A 16795-nucleotide genomic window follows, 5' to 3' on the forward strand; every position below is an offset into this window, starting at 1 on the left:
AGAGACACAACATGGAGCAGTGAGGGATGAAGGGGACACCACCACAGCCAGCCAGATCGGCCAAATCAACCCTCGTGATCAATGGGGAGACAGATGTCACAGCCAGATCACTCTCAAATCCAATCCCTATCAAAATACGATCAACAATTTTCAGAGAGCTGGAAAAAACAATCCTAAAATGTGTATGGAATCAGAAAAGACCTCAAATATCCAAAGCAATCTTGAAAAAGAAAACCAAAGCTGGAGGCAGCACAATTCCGGACTTCAAAATATATTACAAAGCTGTAATCATTAAGACAGTATGATACCGGCACAAAAAAAAGAGACATAGATCAATGCAACAGAATAGAGAACCCAGAAACCTCAACTCTATGGTCAACTAATCTTTGACAAAGTGAGAAAGAACATCCAATGGAAATAAGACAGTCTCTTCATCACATGGTGTTGGGAAAATTTGACAGCCACAGGCAGAAGAATGAAACTGGACCACTTTCTTATATTCTATACTAAAATGAACTCATAATGGTTAAAAGACCTAAATATAAGACAGGAATCCATCAAAATTCTAGAGGGGGAGCACCTCAGTGGCTCAGTTGCTAAGCATCTGCCTTTGGTTCAGGTCATGAGCCCAGGGTCGTGGGATTGAGTCCCATGTTGGACTGACTCCCTGCTCAGCGGGAAACCTGCTTCTCCCTCTCCCACTCCTCCTGCTTGTGTTCCCTCTAGCTGTCTCTCTCTCTCTCTCTCTCTAATAAATAAAATCTTTTTAAAAAAAATTCTAGAGGGGAACATAGGCAGAAACCTCTTTTACCTCAGCCACAGCAACTTCTTGATAGACATGTCTTCAAAAGCAAGGGAAGCAAAGGCAAAAATGAACTATTGGGACTCCATCAAGATAAAAAGCTTTTGCACAGCAAAGGAAACAGTCAACAAAACTAAAAAGCAATCTACAGAATGGGAGAAGATACTTGTAAATATCTTATCAGATAAAGGGTTAGTATCCAAAATCTATGAAGAACTTATCAAACTTAACACCCAAAGAACAAATAACCCAGTCAAGAAATAGGCAGAAGACATGAAGAGACATTTCTCCAAAGAAGACATACAAATGGCCAACAGACGCATGAAAAGATGTTCAGCATCACTCAACATCAGGGAAATACAAATCAAAAGCACAATGAGATACCACCTCACACCAGTTAGAATGGCTAAAATTAACTCAGGAAACAACAGATGTTGGCAAGGGTCCGGAGAAAGGGAAACACTCTTACAAGGTTGATGGGAATGCAAACTGGTGCAGCCACTCTGGAAGACATTATGGAGGGTCCTCAAAAAGCTAAAAATAGGGGCTTCTGGGTAGCTCAGTCAGTTAAGTGCCTGCCTTTGGCTCAGGTCATGATCCCAGGGTCCTGGGATTGAGTCCCACAACTGGCTCTTCACTCAGCGAGGAGCCTGCTTCTCCCTCTGCCTGCAGCTCTCTCTTTCTCTCTGACAAATAAATAAAATCTTTTAAAAAATTTAAATTAAATTAAAAATAAAAAAGTAAAAAATAGAGCTACCCACAGGGTGCCTGGGTGGTTCAGTCGTTAAGTATCTGCCTTCAGGATCGAGCCCCACATCGGGCTCCCAGCTCAGCAGGAAACCTGCTTCTCCCTTTCCCACTCCCCCTGCTTGTGTTCCCTCTCTTGCTGTCTCTCTCTCTCTGTCAAATAAATAAATAAAAATCTTTTTTAAAAAATAGAGCTACCAGGGACGCCTGGGTGGCTCAGTTGGTTAAGCGGCTGCCTTCTGCTCGGGTCATGATCCCGGCGTCCTGGGATCGAGTCCCATGTCGGGCTCCTTGCTCGGCGGGGAGCCTGCTTCTCTCTCTGTCTCTGCCTGCCACTCTGTCTGCCTGTGCTCACGCTCACTCTCTCTCTCTGACAAATAAATAAATAAATAAATCTTAAAAAAAAAAAAAATAGAGCTACCCTATGACCCAACAATTGCACTATTTGGTGTTCATCCAAATGATACAAACATAATGATTCAAAGGGACTCCCCAATGTTTATAGCAGCAAGGTCCACAATAGCCATACTATGGAAAGAGCCCAGATGCCCATCGACAGATGAATTGATAAAGAAGATGTGGTGTGTATCTCTAATGGAATATTAGTCAACCATCAAAAAGAATGAAATCTTGCCATTTGCAATGACATGGATGGAACTAGAGGGTATTATGTGAAGCAAAATAAGTCAGTCAGAGAAAGACAAATATCATATGATTTCACTCATACATGGAGTTTAAGAAACAAAACAGATGAACATAAGGAAGGGAAGGAAAAATAAGACAAAACAAAAGAGGGAAAGAAAGCATAAAAGTATAGGAAAAAACTGAGGGTTGCTGGAGACGAGGTGGTGCATGGCAGGGGCGGGGAGGGATGGAGTAACTGTGTGATGGGCATTCAGGAGGGCACATGATGTAATGAGCACTGGATGTTGTATGCAACTGACGAATCACTAAATTCTACCTCTGAAACTAATAATGCACTACAGGTTAATTGAATTTAAGTTAAAAAAGAAATTTAGAAAAGAAATACAAAATAGAGAAGGTCAAACATTGGTTCTTTCTAAAGATAAATAAAATTGATAAACTTTTGGTGAGACTGATTAGAGAGAGAAAAAGATCCCATAGTAGGCCTGAGACTTAGGTCTGCTTGCGGGGGCGCCTGGGTGGCTCAGTGGGTTAAGCTTCTTCCTTTGGCTCGGGTCATGATCTCAGGGTCCTGGGATCAAGCCCCACATCGGGCTCTCTGCTCAGCGGGAAGCCTGCTTCTCCCTTTCCTACTCCCCTACTTGTGTTCCCTCTCTCGCTGCTGCTCTCTCTGTCAAAAAAACAAATAAAAATCTTTAAAAAAAGAAAGGTCTGGGGCGCCTGGGTGGCTCAGTGGGTTAGGCCTCTGCCTTTGGCTCAGGTCATGGTCTCAGGGTCCTGAGATGGAGCCCTACATCGGGCTCTCTGCTCAGCAGGGAGCCTGCTTCCCCTTCTCTCTCTGCCTGCCTGTCTGCCTACTTGTGATCTCTCTGCCAAATAAATAAATAAAATCTTAAAAAAAAGAAAGAAAAGAAAAAGAAAAAGAAAGCTCTGCTTGCAAATTGAGCCCTTGGTTGGCACCTGGGAACTTGGATGTAATGAGGGGTCTCGTCATTTCCAGAACTGATGAAGTGGCTCAACGTGCGAAAAAATGTTTATGCTGAATCTCTGTGTTCCTTTTGGGACTCTGAAATTTTGGTATGAGTCAGGCAGAGGGTGTCCTACATGAACATCCTCCAGGAAAAACCCGGACACTGAATCTACGGAATCTCCTTAGTAGACAGTATTTCACACGCGCCGTCACAGATCATTTTTGGAAAATGTAAGTGATCCCGTGTGACTCCACTGGAAGAGGATACTTGGAAACCCGTGGCAGGTTTCCTCTGGAATTCATCGCATGTGCCTTTTCCTTTGCTGGTTTTGCTTTATATCCTTTCACTATAATAAATCACAGCCATGAGTACAACTGCATGCTGAGTGCTCTGAGTCCTCCTATTGAATCATAGCATGGGGAGTGGTCTTTAGGACCCCCATAGAGATGACTGATAGACAGATAGAGAGATAGGCAGATGGATATAGAAAGAAGCAACTAATATTTCAAAATCATGTTTATATTCACAGGACAAATGAATGTGCATATATAATCATTTTATTTATTTAATGTCAAAAAAGAAATTTATGTCAAATTTTGGCATGGAAATTAATATAAAAACAGTAATCTTTTTCTAGAAATGTAATCTTGATCAAGAAGCAACTTTTTTTTTAAACTCAGTATTTACTCACCTTTAGTAATTTGATTTCTCGCATAGCAATTTTTTTAACCATTTTGTCATCATCACTTTCTAAGAACTTCTTGATGGCCACAATTCTTCCACTATCTTTATTCCTACACTTCATCACCATTCCATAGCTCCCTTCTCCAACCAATCCTAGGTTCTCATATTTTTCCATTTTAATTCTAAACCGGTAGAAATTCTTCTTGCTGTGGAAACCAAAACATAGAGTTAATAATGCTGAGCATATTAATTTCCTCCACCTTTCCAGTAAATTAATTCTTCCCCACCTGTTTTCCATATTAGAGCAGTCGCTGTGTTAATAGGTCTTCTGTTCTGACTCACAATTTCTTACTGCTTCCACATCTAAGCTATGTTTCTCAAATTATTTCATATAGACAAGAATTAAAGCCATTAAGTTTAAATTATTAGATGCCATGTCAATGAAATTCAATATATTTTTAATTCAGATAGAGCAATACTTGAACTATCATGGAAAACAATTACAGCTTACTTTAGAAAAACACAACTCCTTTTCACTCAGAGGTGAAAAAGTGCAAGTGAGTTTTGTTTTTTAAGATTTTATAAACTGTTAAGTAATCTCCACACCCAAGTGGGACTCAGACTCATAGCCCTGAGATCAAGGGTCATTCACCCTACCGACTAAGCCAGCCAGGCGCCCCAATGAGTTTGGTTTTAGTGAAGATCAAATTTATTTTTTTTACATCAGGTTTAAAAAAGCTAAGTTGAAGCGCAAGTAGGTGGCTCAGTTAGTTAAGCAACAGACTCTCAGTTTCGGCTCAGGTCATGATCTCATGGGTGGTAGGATCAAGCCCCAAGTCGGGCTCCAGGCTCCAGTCGGGGATAGGGGTGGGGAGTCCACTTAAGGATTCTCTCTCTCTGTCCTTCCCCCCACTCATGCTCTCTCTCTCTTTCTCAAATAAATAAATCTTTTAAAAAAGCAAATTTGAAAATCTTTATGCACTTTCTGCTCAGTTGGGAAAAATATTTGTTCACAAATGATCACTTACCAAGTTAATGCTAAGAAACTTTGATAAAGCTGTTTTTCTTTACTTTTCTTAATGTCGTAATTAAATTCCCATATTGAACTTACAAAATAACAACAATGACATCACAGTATATAAGTAAATTGTTTAAAAATTAAATTTTAGTAGGACCAAATACAATATTTCAAAAATCCTTTTAATGATTACTCACTTTGAGTATGATCATTTGAATTTTGTGTTTAGAATTCTTTGACATCTCGTTATATGACATTTTTGGATAATGGCTATCCTAATAATGACTGATGAAGGATCAGCGATCATTCTACTACATATTTTGGTATAGAAAAAAACTTTTCAGTTCAAATACAGATAGATTTTAATTCACAAGACTTGACTGTCATGAAATATAAAAGCTAGTAACTCCAAAGTTAAATTTATTTATTTATAAAATATTTTGTTTATTTATTTGACAGAGAGAGACACAACAAGAGAGGGAGCACAAGCAGGGGGAGTGGGAGTGGGAGAAGCAGGCTTCCTGCCAAACGGGGCACCCAATGCAGAGCTGGATCCCAGGACCCCGGGATCATGACCTCACCAGAAGGCAGTGAGGTCAGCTTAACAACTGAGCCACCCAGGTGCCCCTAAATTTATTTTTAAATCTGATTTTGAAGTTAAATTCCAAAAGCAAAGAATAAAAAATACTTCTCCTAATCCCAATATGGTTCTAAGAGTTTTGTGAGGAAAAATCTTTCAGTAACTATACATTCAAATGATGATTTATAACTGATTTTTTTAAAGATTTTATTGATTGACTGATAGAGAGAGACACCGTGAAGAGGGGAGTGGGAGAGGAAGAAGCAGGCTCAGGGAGCTCAATGAGGGGCTCGATCCCACCAGGATGCTGGGATCATGACCTGAGCTGAAGGGAGACCCTTAACAACTGAGCCACCCAGGTGCCTCTACAGCTGATTTTTTCTAACCTAACAATACAAGAATACTCATTCATAAAACGTTGAAAGAAAAAAAAAACCAAAACTCTCACCTATTTCATCAATTGTGTCCTATAGCAATCTAAAACTAATTTACCCAGATTGTGAATTGTGATGTTTCATTTGCTTCCATATTATCAGTTATCAGTACACTGACAACAAAAACAAAATAAATACCCTCCTTGTTCTAGCAAACTGTGATAATCCAGCGTGTATACACTTTCATCAGTTTACCTTAATAATCTAGGGATAGATAGATATATAGATAGGCAGACAGACATGGAAAACCAGAAGACTGACCCGAAGTGGGAAAAGATGAAAATAAATTCCCGTCAACACCAACTCCAACTATTTCATATTTTACCACTAGCTTGGATAGTAGTTTCTATAAGCTGTTTACGGAGCAGTGCCCACAACACTAACTTTCCATATTTGACATATTAACTTCCATTTAATCTCTACTATTTTTCAAATAAAATGTCTGTTTGAAAAAATTTCTCGGTGTAATTCTCTCTCTTTTCCTGAATTTTTTTTTTTCCCTTCCAATAAGACAGCATGCTTTCTTAAGGACTGGACCTTTAGGTTTCTCATGCCAAGAGCAAAAATAGGGGGACACTGTAACCTGGATCATTTTTAAACACTTCGCAATTGGTGTCCTCAATGCCTGAAAATGCAAAGTGGACAAAATGAAGATTGCCTTAAGCAGGTCTAAGATGTGTGTGATGAAGCGCATCGCAAGCTAACAGTAAGCAAGTTTTATTCTGGAAACCAACCAGGCATGTAGGCACAGCACGTTGAACACACCTGCTTTTTACTTTTTACTGCCCACAAATGCCTTAGAAGTGTCACAGCTTAAAAAGCTCCTGGTTTCCTGAAACAGTTACTCATAAACTACAGTTTTTCATGCCTTCTACTCCTCTGCACAGACTGAAAGGATGCCTGGCCAAATTGGCAACGCCGTATTCCTGGACACGTGCCATGTAAGCATATGGTTCTAATGCCAACAATCAGGTACTAAAAACAATGCTTTTTTTAAATTATTATTTTGTTAAAGACAGACTGAAATCTATCATAGATCAATGAACGAGATAATAAAAGTTTATTAAAGTATTGTACAAATAAAATAAAAATTTTAAAAAATAAGTAAATAAAAGTACTGTACTGGGTGGCTCAGCTGGTTAAGTGACTGCCTTCGGCTCCGGTCATGTTGGAGCGACGGGATCAAAGCCGGCATCAGGCTCTCTGCTCACCAGGGAGTTTGCTTCTCCCTCTGACCCTCCCCTTCTCATTCTCTCTCTCAAATAAGTAAATAAAATCTTTTTATAAAAAGATAATAAATGTATTATGCTTACCGTTTCTTTAAAATCCTTTCACACGGAAAGACCCAAAGGTTTCCAACTTGGAAACAAATTTGGGGTGAAATGCATCTCGCTCGCCGGTCTACAAGATGCCGACTAGCAAACTGGCAGTTCCGGAGCCGGTTCGGTTTCTTCTGGGGACACAGCCGCGGGTCGGGGGCGAAGCGGGCGGGGAGGCAGAGCGGCCTCGGCCTGCCGCAGGCGCGCACTCGGGAGGACCGCGGGCCGCATGCTGCCGTCGTCAAGGCAACGACCTCACTCTGCCCCAACCATAGGCACAGTCTCCGGAGAGAGATACAGCCCGGGTCAGAATGCGCCCACGGCAGGCACCAACACGCCTGTCAAGGCCGAGGCCTGTAAAGAAATGAGGCGGGCGGGCGGGCGCCGTCTCCCCGCTCTCAAGGCGCCCAGTCCCCGGAGTCCGTGAACCTGCGCGGCTCCCGCAAGCCCCGGGCGAAGGCGTTGGCCGCCGAGCTGCAAGGGGGCGGGCTCTCACCCGCCCGGCCCCGCCCTGAGTGCGCCAAGCTTTCCGTGCTCTGATTGGCTGGGCCCCGTCGTCACGAGCTACGATTGGCTCAGCGCCAGGCACCCTGCCCCTGCACCTGGGGCTTGGCCGGGTGCTGCTCACCGAGGCGCAGACGCCGGCGCCCACTGGTACTTCAGTTCCGGAGCCGAGCGGCTCCGGCTGCCTTTGCCGGGAGGCCTCTCCTCGCAGCTGAGGGCTGGAGGCGACTCCGGTGCTCACGGAGAGAATAAAGGGGTGGTGGCTCTGAGGGGCTGGGAGAAAACAGAAGAGGGACACGGGCAGAGGGCGACGAAGCACTCCTCTCCGCGGCCCTGCTGGGGCGGGGAGCCGGGCCTGCCCTGGGCGCTCCCACCCGGGAAGGTGCCGGCCTGACCGCGATTCGATGCCTTCCGGTCGGGGCAGTGGGGCCAGGCCGGGCCAGGTGGGTGACGAGGGTGACCCCCTAGGAGGTGATGATTAGTAGGTGAGGCAAGGTGAAAGCAAGCAGGTGACAACGCAAGTGACGTCAGGAGGGACCTCGCGGAGGACAGCCTGGGCACTGAAAGCGAGGGACACCCCTTGGCTGGAGATAATGGAAGAGGGAGAGAGGAGAAGGGCTAGGGCGTCCGGGAGGCTGGAAGAGAGGTGCAGTGCAGGCGTGTGGCCGCCGAAGAGGGTGCACTTGGGGGTGACACGTTGAAGGCACAGACAATGCCTCGGGGCTAGATCCAGGGCCAGGCAAGACTGGTGGTTAAGAATGACGCACAGGCTTGAGTCACATTAAGAAACGGGGTTTTCCTCATCTTCGGGTAGTTTGGGGTTTAGGCCATGCCCCTCCAGTGAGAGGCCTTAAGCACTCGGATATGTTCGCATTATGTCATGAAGCCTGGGAGCCTGGCGGACTCAGTCCGCGGAGCGTGCAAACCTTGATCCCGGGGATCCTGAGTTTGAGCCCCTCGTTGGGTGTAGAGATGATGTAAATCTTTATAAAAAGAAATCATGAAGACTAAATGTTTTATCATTGTATTTGGTCTCTAGAACACCTTGATCCAAGTAAGAGAATGTCCTGGAGCAGCGGATATCTACAACCGAAGTCAAAATTAGGTATTAATTCCTTCTTGCATACTGAGAAGTAAATGTTCTGATTTATCGACTATCTTCTGTGAGCGTGGTTGGCACGAACTAATCTTCCGGTGCTTGGTCACCCTGGTCAAGCTGCTTAAAATCTAGTTCCTGAAGCTGTAATTATGAGCAGCCGACCTAGGACCTAGGCATGGAAAGAATACAATTCTTTGGTCAATTTAAGATCTCATTAAGTTAGCTCTATCCCTGGCTCTAACCAAGTGGGAGGGAGCCATGCCCCCATTCTATTACCTCTGTAGGCCATAGCATAATCTGATGAATTTTTTATATGAATTCAGGAGACCCCCTTTTATAAGGTAGCAAATGTTAGGATGGAAGCTCGAGAACAAGAATACAAAAATATTTTCCTTTTCCAACCTAAATATATTCAACAATGTAAACATTTAAAGGCCCCTCCAGGCAAGAGGCCCTGAAACTTAAATAACCTGTTTATATCCCACAGGGAACCCAAAGGATAAAGACTAAAAATACTAGATTTGGTGAATAGACAATGCTTGAGAAAACAGTTTCAAAAAGAACTGAGTTTGAAAGCCAACTGTGAAGGAGACACAGGGTATTCAACAATTGTACATCCTGGGTAAAGCTATCTACGGGTTTGCTGAGGAGGTAGCATTAGGTAGAAACAGGATTAGGTTATTGCTTTTTTTTTTTTTTTTCCAACTGGGAAATCTTTGTAGGGAAGAAGAATGGAGAGAAGCTTTGAAGAGGCAAGAAAAGGAATAATGAAAAGCCCAGGACAGGTAGCGAAGGTGGTAAAGTATGAGATGGTCTTACCCTTGAAGAGGCTTAGAGAAAAAAGGGAAAACTGAGAAAAGTGTAGGACATACACAGTAGCTGGCCTGGATCTTCTCAGTAAAAGAACTTCATTTTTGCTGAAAAAGATAATGGTGAGATTGAGGCTCAAGGATTTAAGAGCAGAAATACGTTGAAGTAGGTAGTTATGAAGAAATCATTTGTGATATGAAAAGAATACAAAATAGTAAAACGTGCCCACTTGAGTCTGGACACCATTAATTTGCAGTGAAACCAACTGACTCTGTTTTATAGGACTTGGCATCCCCAGGGGCAAGAATGGAGAAAACAGATGGCACACAAGCTAACTCTTAGATAATTGGTACTGCAAGGAGAATAAATAAAGGAGTTAAGAAATTATGATGGAGGAGTACCTAGCTGGCTCAGTCGGAAGAGCATGGGACTCGAGTGTGAGTTCAAGCCCCATGCTGGGTGTAGAGCTTACTTAAAAAAAAGAGAGAGAGAGAGAAATCAAGTGTGATGGAGAAAGCACCATTGAAATGGCTTGCCATGGGTTCCAGCTAGATAGGAAGCCAAATTTTGACAGAATTTAGCTAAAAACTGAAAATGCAGAGGCACTGAAGGAGTGGAGGTCACAAAGTCATGACGTTTAAGGGAGTGAAATAGAGGGAAAAGTGACTGTTAAAGCAATTTGTGAATTCAAAACTTTAGAATTGGCACAAGATGATGATAATGATGTGTTCCAAAAGGTGGAATGTTTGGCTATTCCTTTGGGTAGCTGAAGATTAGTGAAGAATGTCATTGGAATTGAATTCAATTCCATGAGATCAGAGTAGGCAAAGTGTTGAACTTTTTATGAAAAATCATAACATGAACGACTCAAGTGGACAATACAGAGAAAGGGTGAGAGGGACATTTTAATCACTAAAAAAAAAGTGAAAATAATTCTAAAAATCTAAAGAAAACAGTGGGAGTGCATGAGATTTGCAACAAGTGAGGAGAGCTGGCGATAAGGTAAAGAAACAAAGGTTAAAAGAGACAAAGGACCATTTGACCCAGCAATGTCATGCCTAGATATATACCCAAGAAAAATGAAAACGTATGTTCACACAGAAAACTTTAAACAACCACAGTGAGATACCACCTCACACCAGTCAGAATGGCTAAAATTTACAAGTCAGGAAACGACAGATGTTGGCGAGGATGCAGAGAAAGGGGAACCCTCCTACATTGTTGGTGGGAATGCAAGCTGGTGCAGCCACTCTGGAAAACAAGTATGGAGGTTCCTCAAAAAGTTGAAAATAGAGCTACCCTATGACCCAGCAATCACATTACTGGGTATTTACCCTAAAGATACAAATGTAGTGATCCGAACGAGCATGTGCACCTGAATGTTTATAGCAGCAATGTCCACAATAGCCAAACTATAGAGAGAACCTAGATGTCCATCAACAGATGAACGATCAAAGATGTGGTATATATATACAATGGAATACTGTGCAGCCATAAAAAAAAAACCAAAAAATCTTGCCATTTGCAACGACATGGCTGGGACTAGAGGATATTATGCTAAATGAAATAAGTCAGTCACAGAAAGACAATTATCGTATGATCTCTCTGATATGAGGAATTTGAGAGGCAGGGTGGGGGGTCATGGAGGGTAGGGAGGGGAAAAAATGAAACAAGATGGAACTGGGGAGGGAGACAAAACATAAGAGAGTCTTAATCTCAGGAAACAATCTGAGGGTTGCTGGGGGTGTAAGTGGGGAAAGGGACAGGGTGACTGGGTTATGGACATTGGGGAGGGTATGTGCTATGGTGAGTGCTGTGAAGTGTGTAAGACTGATGACTCACAGACTTGTACCCCTGAAGCAAATAATACATTATATGTTAATAAAAAAATTGTTTGGGAAAAAAAACTTTAAACAAATGTTTATAGTAGCAATGATAAAATATCCAAAAAGTGAAACTCCAATGTCCATCAACTGATGAATGGATAATCTATGGTATATCCATGCAATGGAATATAAAAAGAATGAAGTATTGATACATGCTACAATATGGATAAATCTTGAAAACATTATGCTAAGTGAAAGAAGCCTGACACAAAAAGCCATGTGTTGATTCCATTTATGTAGTGTCCATCATAGGCAAATCTACAAAAGCAGAAAGATTATAGCGGCTACCGGAGACTGAGGGGGAGATGGGAATGGATTTGGATTTGGATGGGTATGGATTTCCTTTTAGGGTGATGAAAATGTTCTGGAATTAGATAGTGGTCATGGTTATACAACCTTGTGAATATACTAAAAACCACTGATCTGTATTAAAAGTGTGGATTTTATGTATGTAAATTATATCTCAATACAAAAATAGACCACAGGACAAGAAATGTATGACCTTCCCAGAAATCTTTTTCAATAAATTTACATATTTTAGCTTAGAGTAGCTCAGTTGTCCTCACATTAGTGAGCATCCCTATTAAATGACCCTTGGCAACAATCATTTTCTACACATCTTGATATCCCAAAACAGTGTGCTTGGGCCAGTTCCTTGACAAACAAAAAATACCTCTCACTTAGGTCCCACAAGATACTGATTTATCATAGGTTTTTGGCATCACTTCAAATGAGTCACCAAATGAAGGGCCATAAAACTTCAGACTACAAAAAGTAGTCTTTATTTTCAGTATATTATAGAGCATGCAGCTATAATACATCCCATCATTCTATGAAGAAAATGGACTGACTTATTTTGAAATTCTGGTTCTTTGATGGAAGGACACTTGCCATAGAAGAGAGAATTCTGTTCTCAACCTAGTAGTTGATTCAATAACCTCATTACTACATATAAAAGTGATTAAGATGACAATCAGGTTTCAAAACCTGAAGTACAATATACCACTTACTTTGCCAAATTCAACACATTTCTATACTATATCCTAACAGCGTGAACCTGGAAATCCATTCCGCACATGTTAAAAATACACATTGTTTGCACTGCTAACATGCTTCTTACAAACTCTCCCTTGACCTTCCGTCTCCCTCTAGCCTCTACCCCATTCCTGTTAATCTTTGTAATAAAACTACAGAAAAAGCCTATTCATTTCTTACTTCTAGTTCTCTTGGACTTTCATCCTTATCACGTCACTGAAATAGTTTTTCCCAAAAGTCACTATGGCCTATATCCTGCCAAGGCCACCGGTGGCAGGTTACTCCCATTAAGCTGGTTCCTTTCTCCTGTGTGTATGGCTTGTTTTCTGCACTCTCCATTGAGGCTGAGGTCATGTGACTTAATTCAAGCCAATGGAACATGAAATATCTACCATTCCTGGTCCTGGCCCATAAAAGTCTCTACACAAGATCCTCCACATTTCTCTTCTTCACCTGGCTGTAACGAAGATGACTACAGCATGATCTTGAAGCCACACGTTAAAGTTGGTAGAGCCTTCATTCATTTGTGTTCCTAAATGACCAAGTGGGGGAGGGCCAGACTACTGGCCTCTTCACTACCACTCTCCTATTTTTTATATGAGGGGTAAAAAACTACTGTTTGTGCCACTGGACATTTTGGGGTCTATTTATTACAGCAGATCGCACAGCTTAATTAAATCACTACCTTTATTTGACCTCTCAGCAGCATCTGACACAACTCTCTATTCTTTTCTTTTGAGATGAACTCTTGAAACTTAGCTGTCCATGACACAGTACTTGCTATCATTTATCGTCCTTTGCAGGCTTCTCCTGAACTAGAACCCTGGATTTTATGAGCATCTGAGGGCTCAGTCCTCGGCCTCTTCTCTTCTGTACACTTACTTCCTAGGTGACCTCATCTCATCCAACAGCTGCAAAGACCTATACTGGCCACTCCTAGCACTGAACTCTCCTCAGAGAATTCCAAAATCAAGCTGCTGACATTTCTTCCTGGCTATCGAACTGGCATATGAAACTTAACATTGCTAAGAGAACTGTTGATTTCTCCCTCCACAATCTACTCCTGCTTCTTCGATATCTCAACAGAGTACAGCTTCCCACCCAAGTTCCATAAAAACCCCAGGGATCATTCTGGAACATTATCTTTCCTTCACATTCAGAATCTAATACATAATTAAGTCTTCTAAGGTTCTATCTCCAAAATATATCTTATTAGCTGGCCACTTATCACCATCTTCACCATTGCAATCCTAACCTAAGCCACCATCAATCACCTGATATCCCTTCCTGACAGGCTCTACACTAATTCAGATCACATTACCTCCCTGTTCAGATCCCTACAATCCCGGAACAAGGGTAAAATCCAAACTATAAGGCCACCCACAATTTAGCTCTTATCTCTTGATATCTGCTGTTATGAACCCACCCACCCTAGGTCCCACGAAGCTTCCAAACACAGAGCCTGTGCATTTGTTCCTTCTATTTGCTATGTCTCCTACCAGTATCATGTCTGCCTTCTCTTTATTTTGGACTTCAAATACACCTCTTCAGAGAGGCCTTTCATCACCACCCTCGGTAATGATTACCGAACAGCCCATTTCCTGTCACTATTACATTCTCCACTAGCTCTGCCCTGTTAGCCACGTGACCTTGGGAAAGTAGTTAACCCCCAGGCCTGAATTAACTCTTCGGTAAAATAAACAGGGCTCTTCCTCATAGGATTATCCTTCGGACTCAAATGAGTTGTTTTGTGCCCAGAACTTATCAGGACTGAAATTCCTTACTTCCATGTTTGTTGCCACCCTCCCTCAAAAGATACAAGTTTCCAGAGGGTAGGCTATACCTTCTGTATTACTAATCAGCACCAAGGAGGATTTCTGGCACATACTGAGATTCTAATAAATATTCACAGACTGCTGTGTAAATCCTTCTCACTTCTGTCACACGTGTTCCTTAAGTGCCTGCTTTGAAGTATCACTCTAAGTCATTTCTGGTAAGACAGGAACTGAAAGTTCTCTCACGTCTATTTTCTTTTTCTTTTTTTTTTTTTTAAGATTTTATTTATTTGACAGACAGAGATCACAAGTAGGCAGAGAGGCAGGCAGAGAGAGAGAGAGGAGGAAGCAGCCTCCCCGGCGGAAGCCCGATGTGGGGCTCGATCCCAGGACCCTGAGATCATGACCTGAGCCGAAGGCAGAGGCTTTAACCCACTGAGCCACCCAGGAGCCCCCCTCCCGTCTATTTTCTAAGTCGCTATCCCCATCACCAATATGCAAGAATTTTTTCCCCTTACGAGCTTCAGTTCACCTCTGTAAAAAGAACAAAATTTAAATAGATTCTCAGATTTTAAAAAAGACATGTAAAATGACAGGCCCTCAGAAATTATTCCTTGTCAGCTCAGAGACCTCGAGTATTTGACTGCTATTGGATTTCTCAAGGACTTTTTTTAAGTAAACTCTACCCCTAACGTGATGCTGGAACTCAAGATCCAGATTTCAAGAGTCACATGCTCTACCGACGAAGCCCGACAGGCGCCCCTGCAGTCTGACTCCCGTTCCAGTGCTCTACTCTGCCTCGTTACTGAATCCTGTGCTTCCTGAATGCAGTTCCTGATTAACGGAGCCTTAATTTTAGGATCCAACTAATGCTGGAGGCTGTGATTTTACAATTTGCTAAAACAACCCCAGGATAAAAATGCACCACATTCAAAGTTTAAATTTCTGGTATTTCAAACTCATTTTCTAAAATTAAATAAATCACCCTTTAAAGCAGACCGACACTCTTGGCTAATGCAGTATTTCAAACCACGTCATACTAGTATGAGTGCAATACCCTTTCTGAGCTTCAGCCTCCTTGGCTGTAAAAGGAGTAACGACTTAGCTTGCTTAAATATGAAATCAGACGTGAAGCTACCAGAAGTGTGACTCAGTTTACCTTCAAATAGTATAGAAAACTGATTTTAGAGATAAAAACGGGTGTAAAGATATCTTACTGGCTGAACTATTTTAAAGTGAAAGCATCTGCTTTTCATTGGTATCTGTATGCTCTCCAAAACTCGTCATTGTCAATTCCTTTTATCAAAACACCTAAATTCAAAGGGCACCTGGGTGGCTCAGTGGGTTAAAGCCTCTGCCTTCAGCTCAGGTCATGATCTCAGGGTCCTGGGATCGAGCCCTACATCGGGCTCTCTGCTCAGCAGGGAGCCTGCTTCCTCCTCTCTCTCTGCCTGCCTCTCTGCCTACTTGTGATCTCTGTCAAATAAATAAATAAAATCTTTAAAAAAAAAAAACAAAACACCTAAATTCAAGTGCCAAAAAATAAGCTAAATCTATTTCCTTCCCTTTTAAGTCTTGAATTACAACAGCTTCAGTCTTCCTGCTTCCAGTCTTGTCCTCCAACCATGTATTTTTTTTTTAATATTTTAGTTATTATTTGAGACAGACTGACAGAGAGCACAGGTGGGGAGGAGAGGGAGAAGCGGCTGAGGGACTCAATCCCAGGACCCGGAGATCATGACTGGAAACGAAAGCAGACACTCAATCCACTGAGCCACCCAGGCGCCCCTCCTACCCATGTGTTCTTGACATGGCATTATTCTATCACTCCAGTGCTTAATTTTTTTAACAGCTTCCTGTAGCAATTAGAAAAAAATTGAAATAAATTCCTTACCCTGGTTGAGGTGATTTAATCCCCTCACGTCCCCTACCCCACCCCTTACCATTCTGCCACCTCTTGACCCCACTTGACCAATCCTAGGGTCCTCCCCTTACCTTCCCTGCTTTTCCAAGCTTTACATGAGCTGGTACCTCTGGCTGGAGGGCCGGAATGGGTGATCGGGGACCACCACCCTAAAGTTGCCACACAGAGGCTATGTATTATCTTAATGCTTTGCACAGCTTTCACAGCTACACTTCTCCTTTATAAGCTCAAGGAGACCAATGACTCATTCACGCAACTTCAGAATCCAGACCAGTGTCCGGCATGCAGAGTTGGTTCAATTTACACCTTATCAAGCATTAAATGGTTTGTCATTAGAACAATAGTGTAGGAGTGCCTGGGTGGCTCAGTTGGTTAAGCAATTGCCTTCGGCTCAGGTCATGATCCTGGAATCCTAGGACTGAGTCCCACAAAGGGCTCCCTGCTCAGTCGGAAGTCTGCTTCTCCCTCTGACACTCCCCCGTCTTGTACTCTCTCCCTCTCTCTCAAATAAATAAATAAAATCTTTAAAAAAAAAAATCAAGTGTAACAGTATATAGGAAAA

General features: G+C 42.3%; 1 protein-coding gene across 1 annotated transcript in view; it reads right to left on the reverse strand.

Moving 5' to 3' along the window:
* CDKL2 (cyclin dependent kinase like 2) overlaps nt 1-7668 on the reverse strand; it is a 52831-nt gene extending 45163 nt beyond the window's left edge. Inside the window, exons 1-2 of the mRNA XM_080797400.1 lie at nt 7195-7668; nt 3857-4055 (exon numbers count right to left, since the gene is read on the reverse strand). Of these exons, the coding sequence (XP_080653526.1) occupies nt 3857-4024 (168 nt within the window). The 5' untranslated portion in view covers nt 4025-4055; nt 7195-7668. The remainder of the gene's footprint in view (nt 1-3856; nt 4056-7194) is intronic.
* Nucleotides 7669-16795: the final 9127 nt, after the last annotated feature.

Source organism: Martes martes, assembly GCF_963455335.1.
Source record: "Martes martes genome assembly, chromosome: 2".
NCBI classification, from domain to species: domain Eukaryota; kingdom Metazoa; phylum Chordata; class Mammalia; order Carnivora; family Mustelidae; genus Martes; species Martes martes.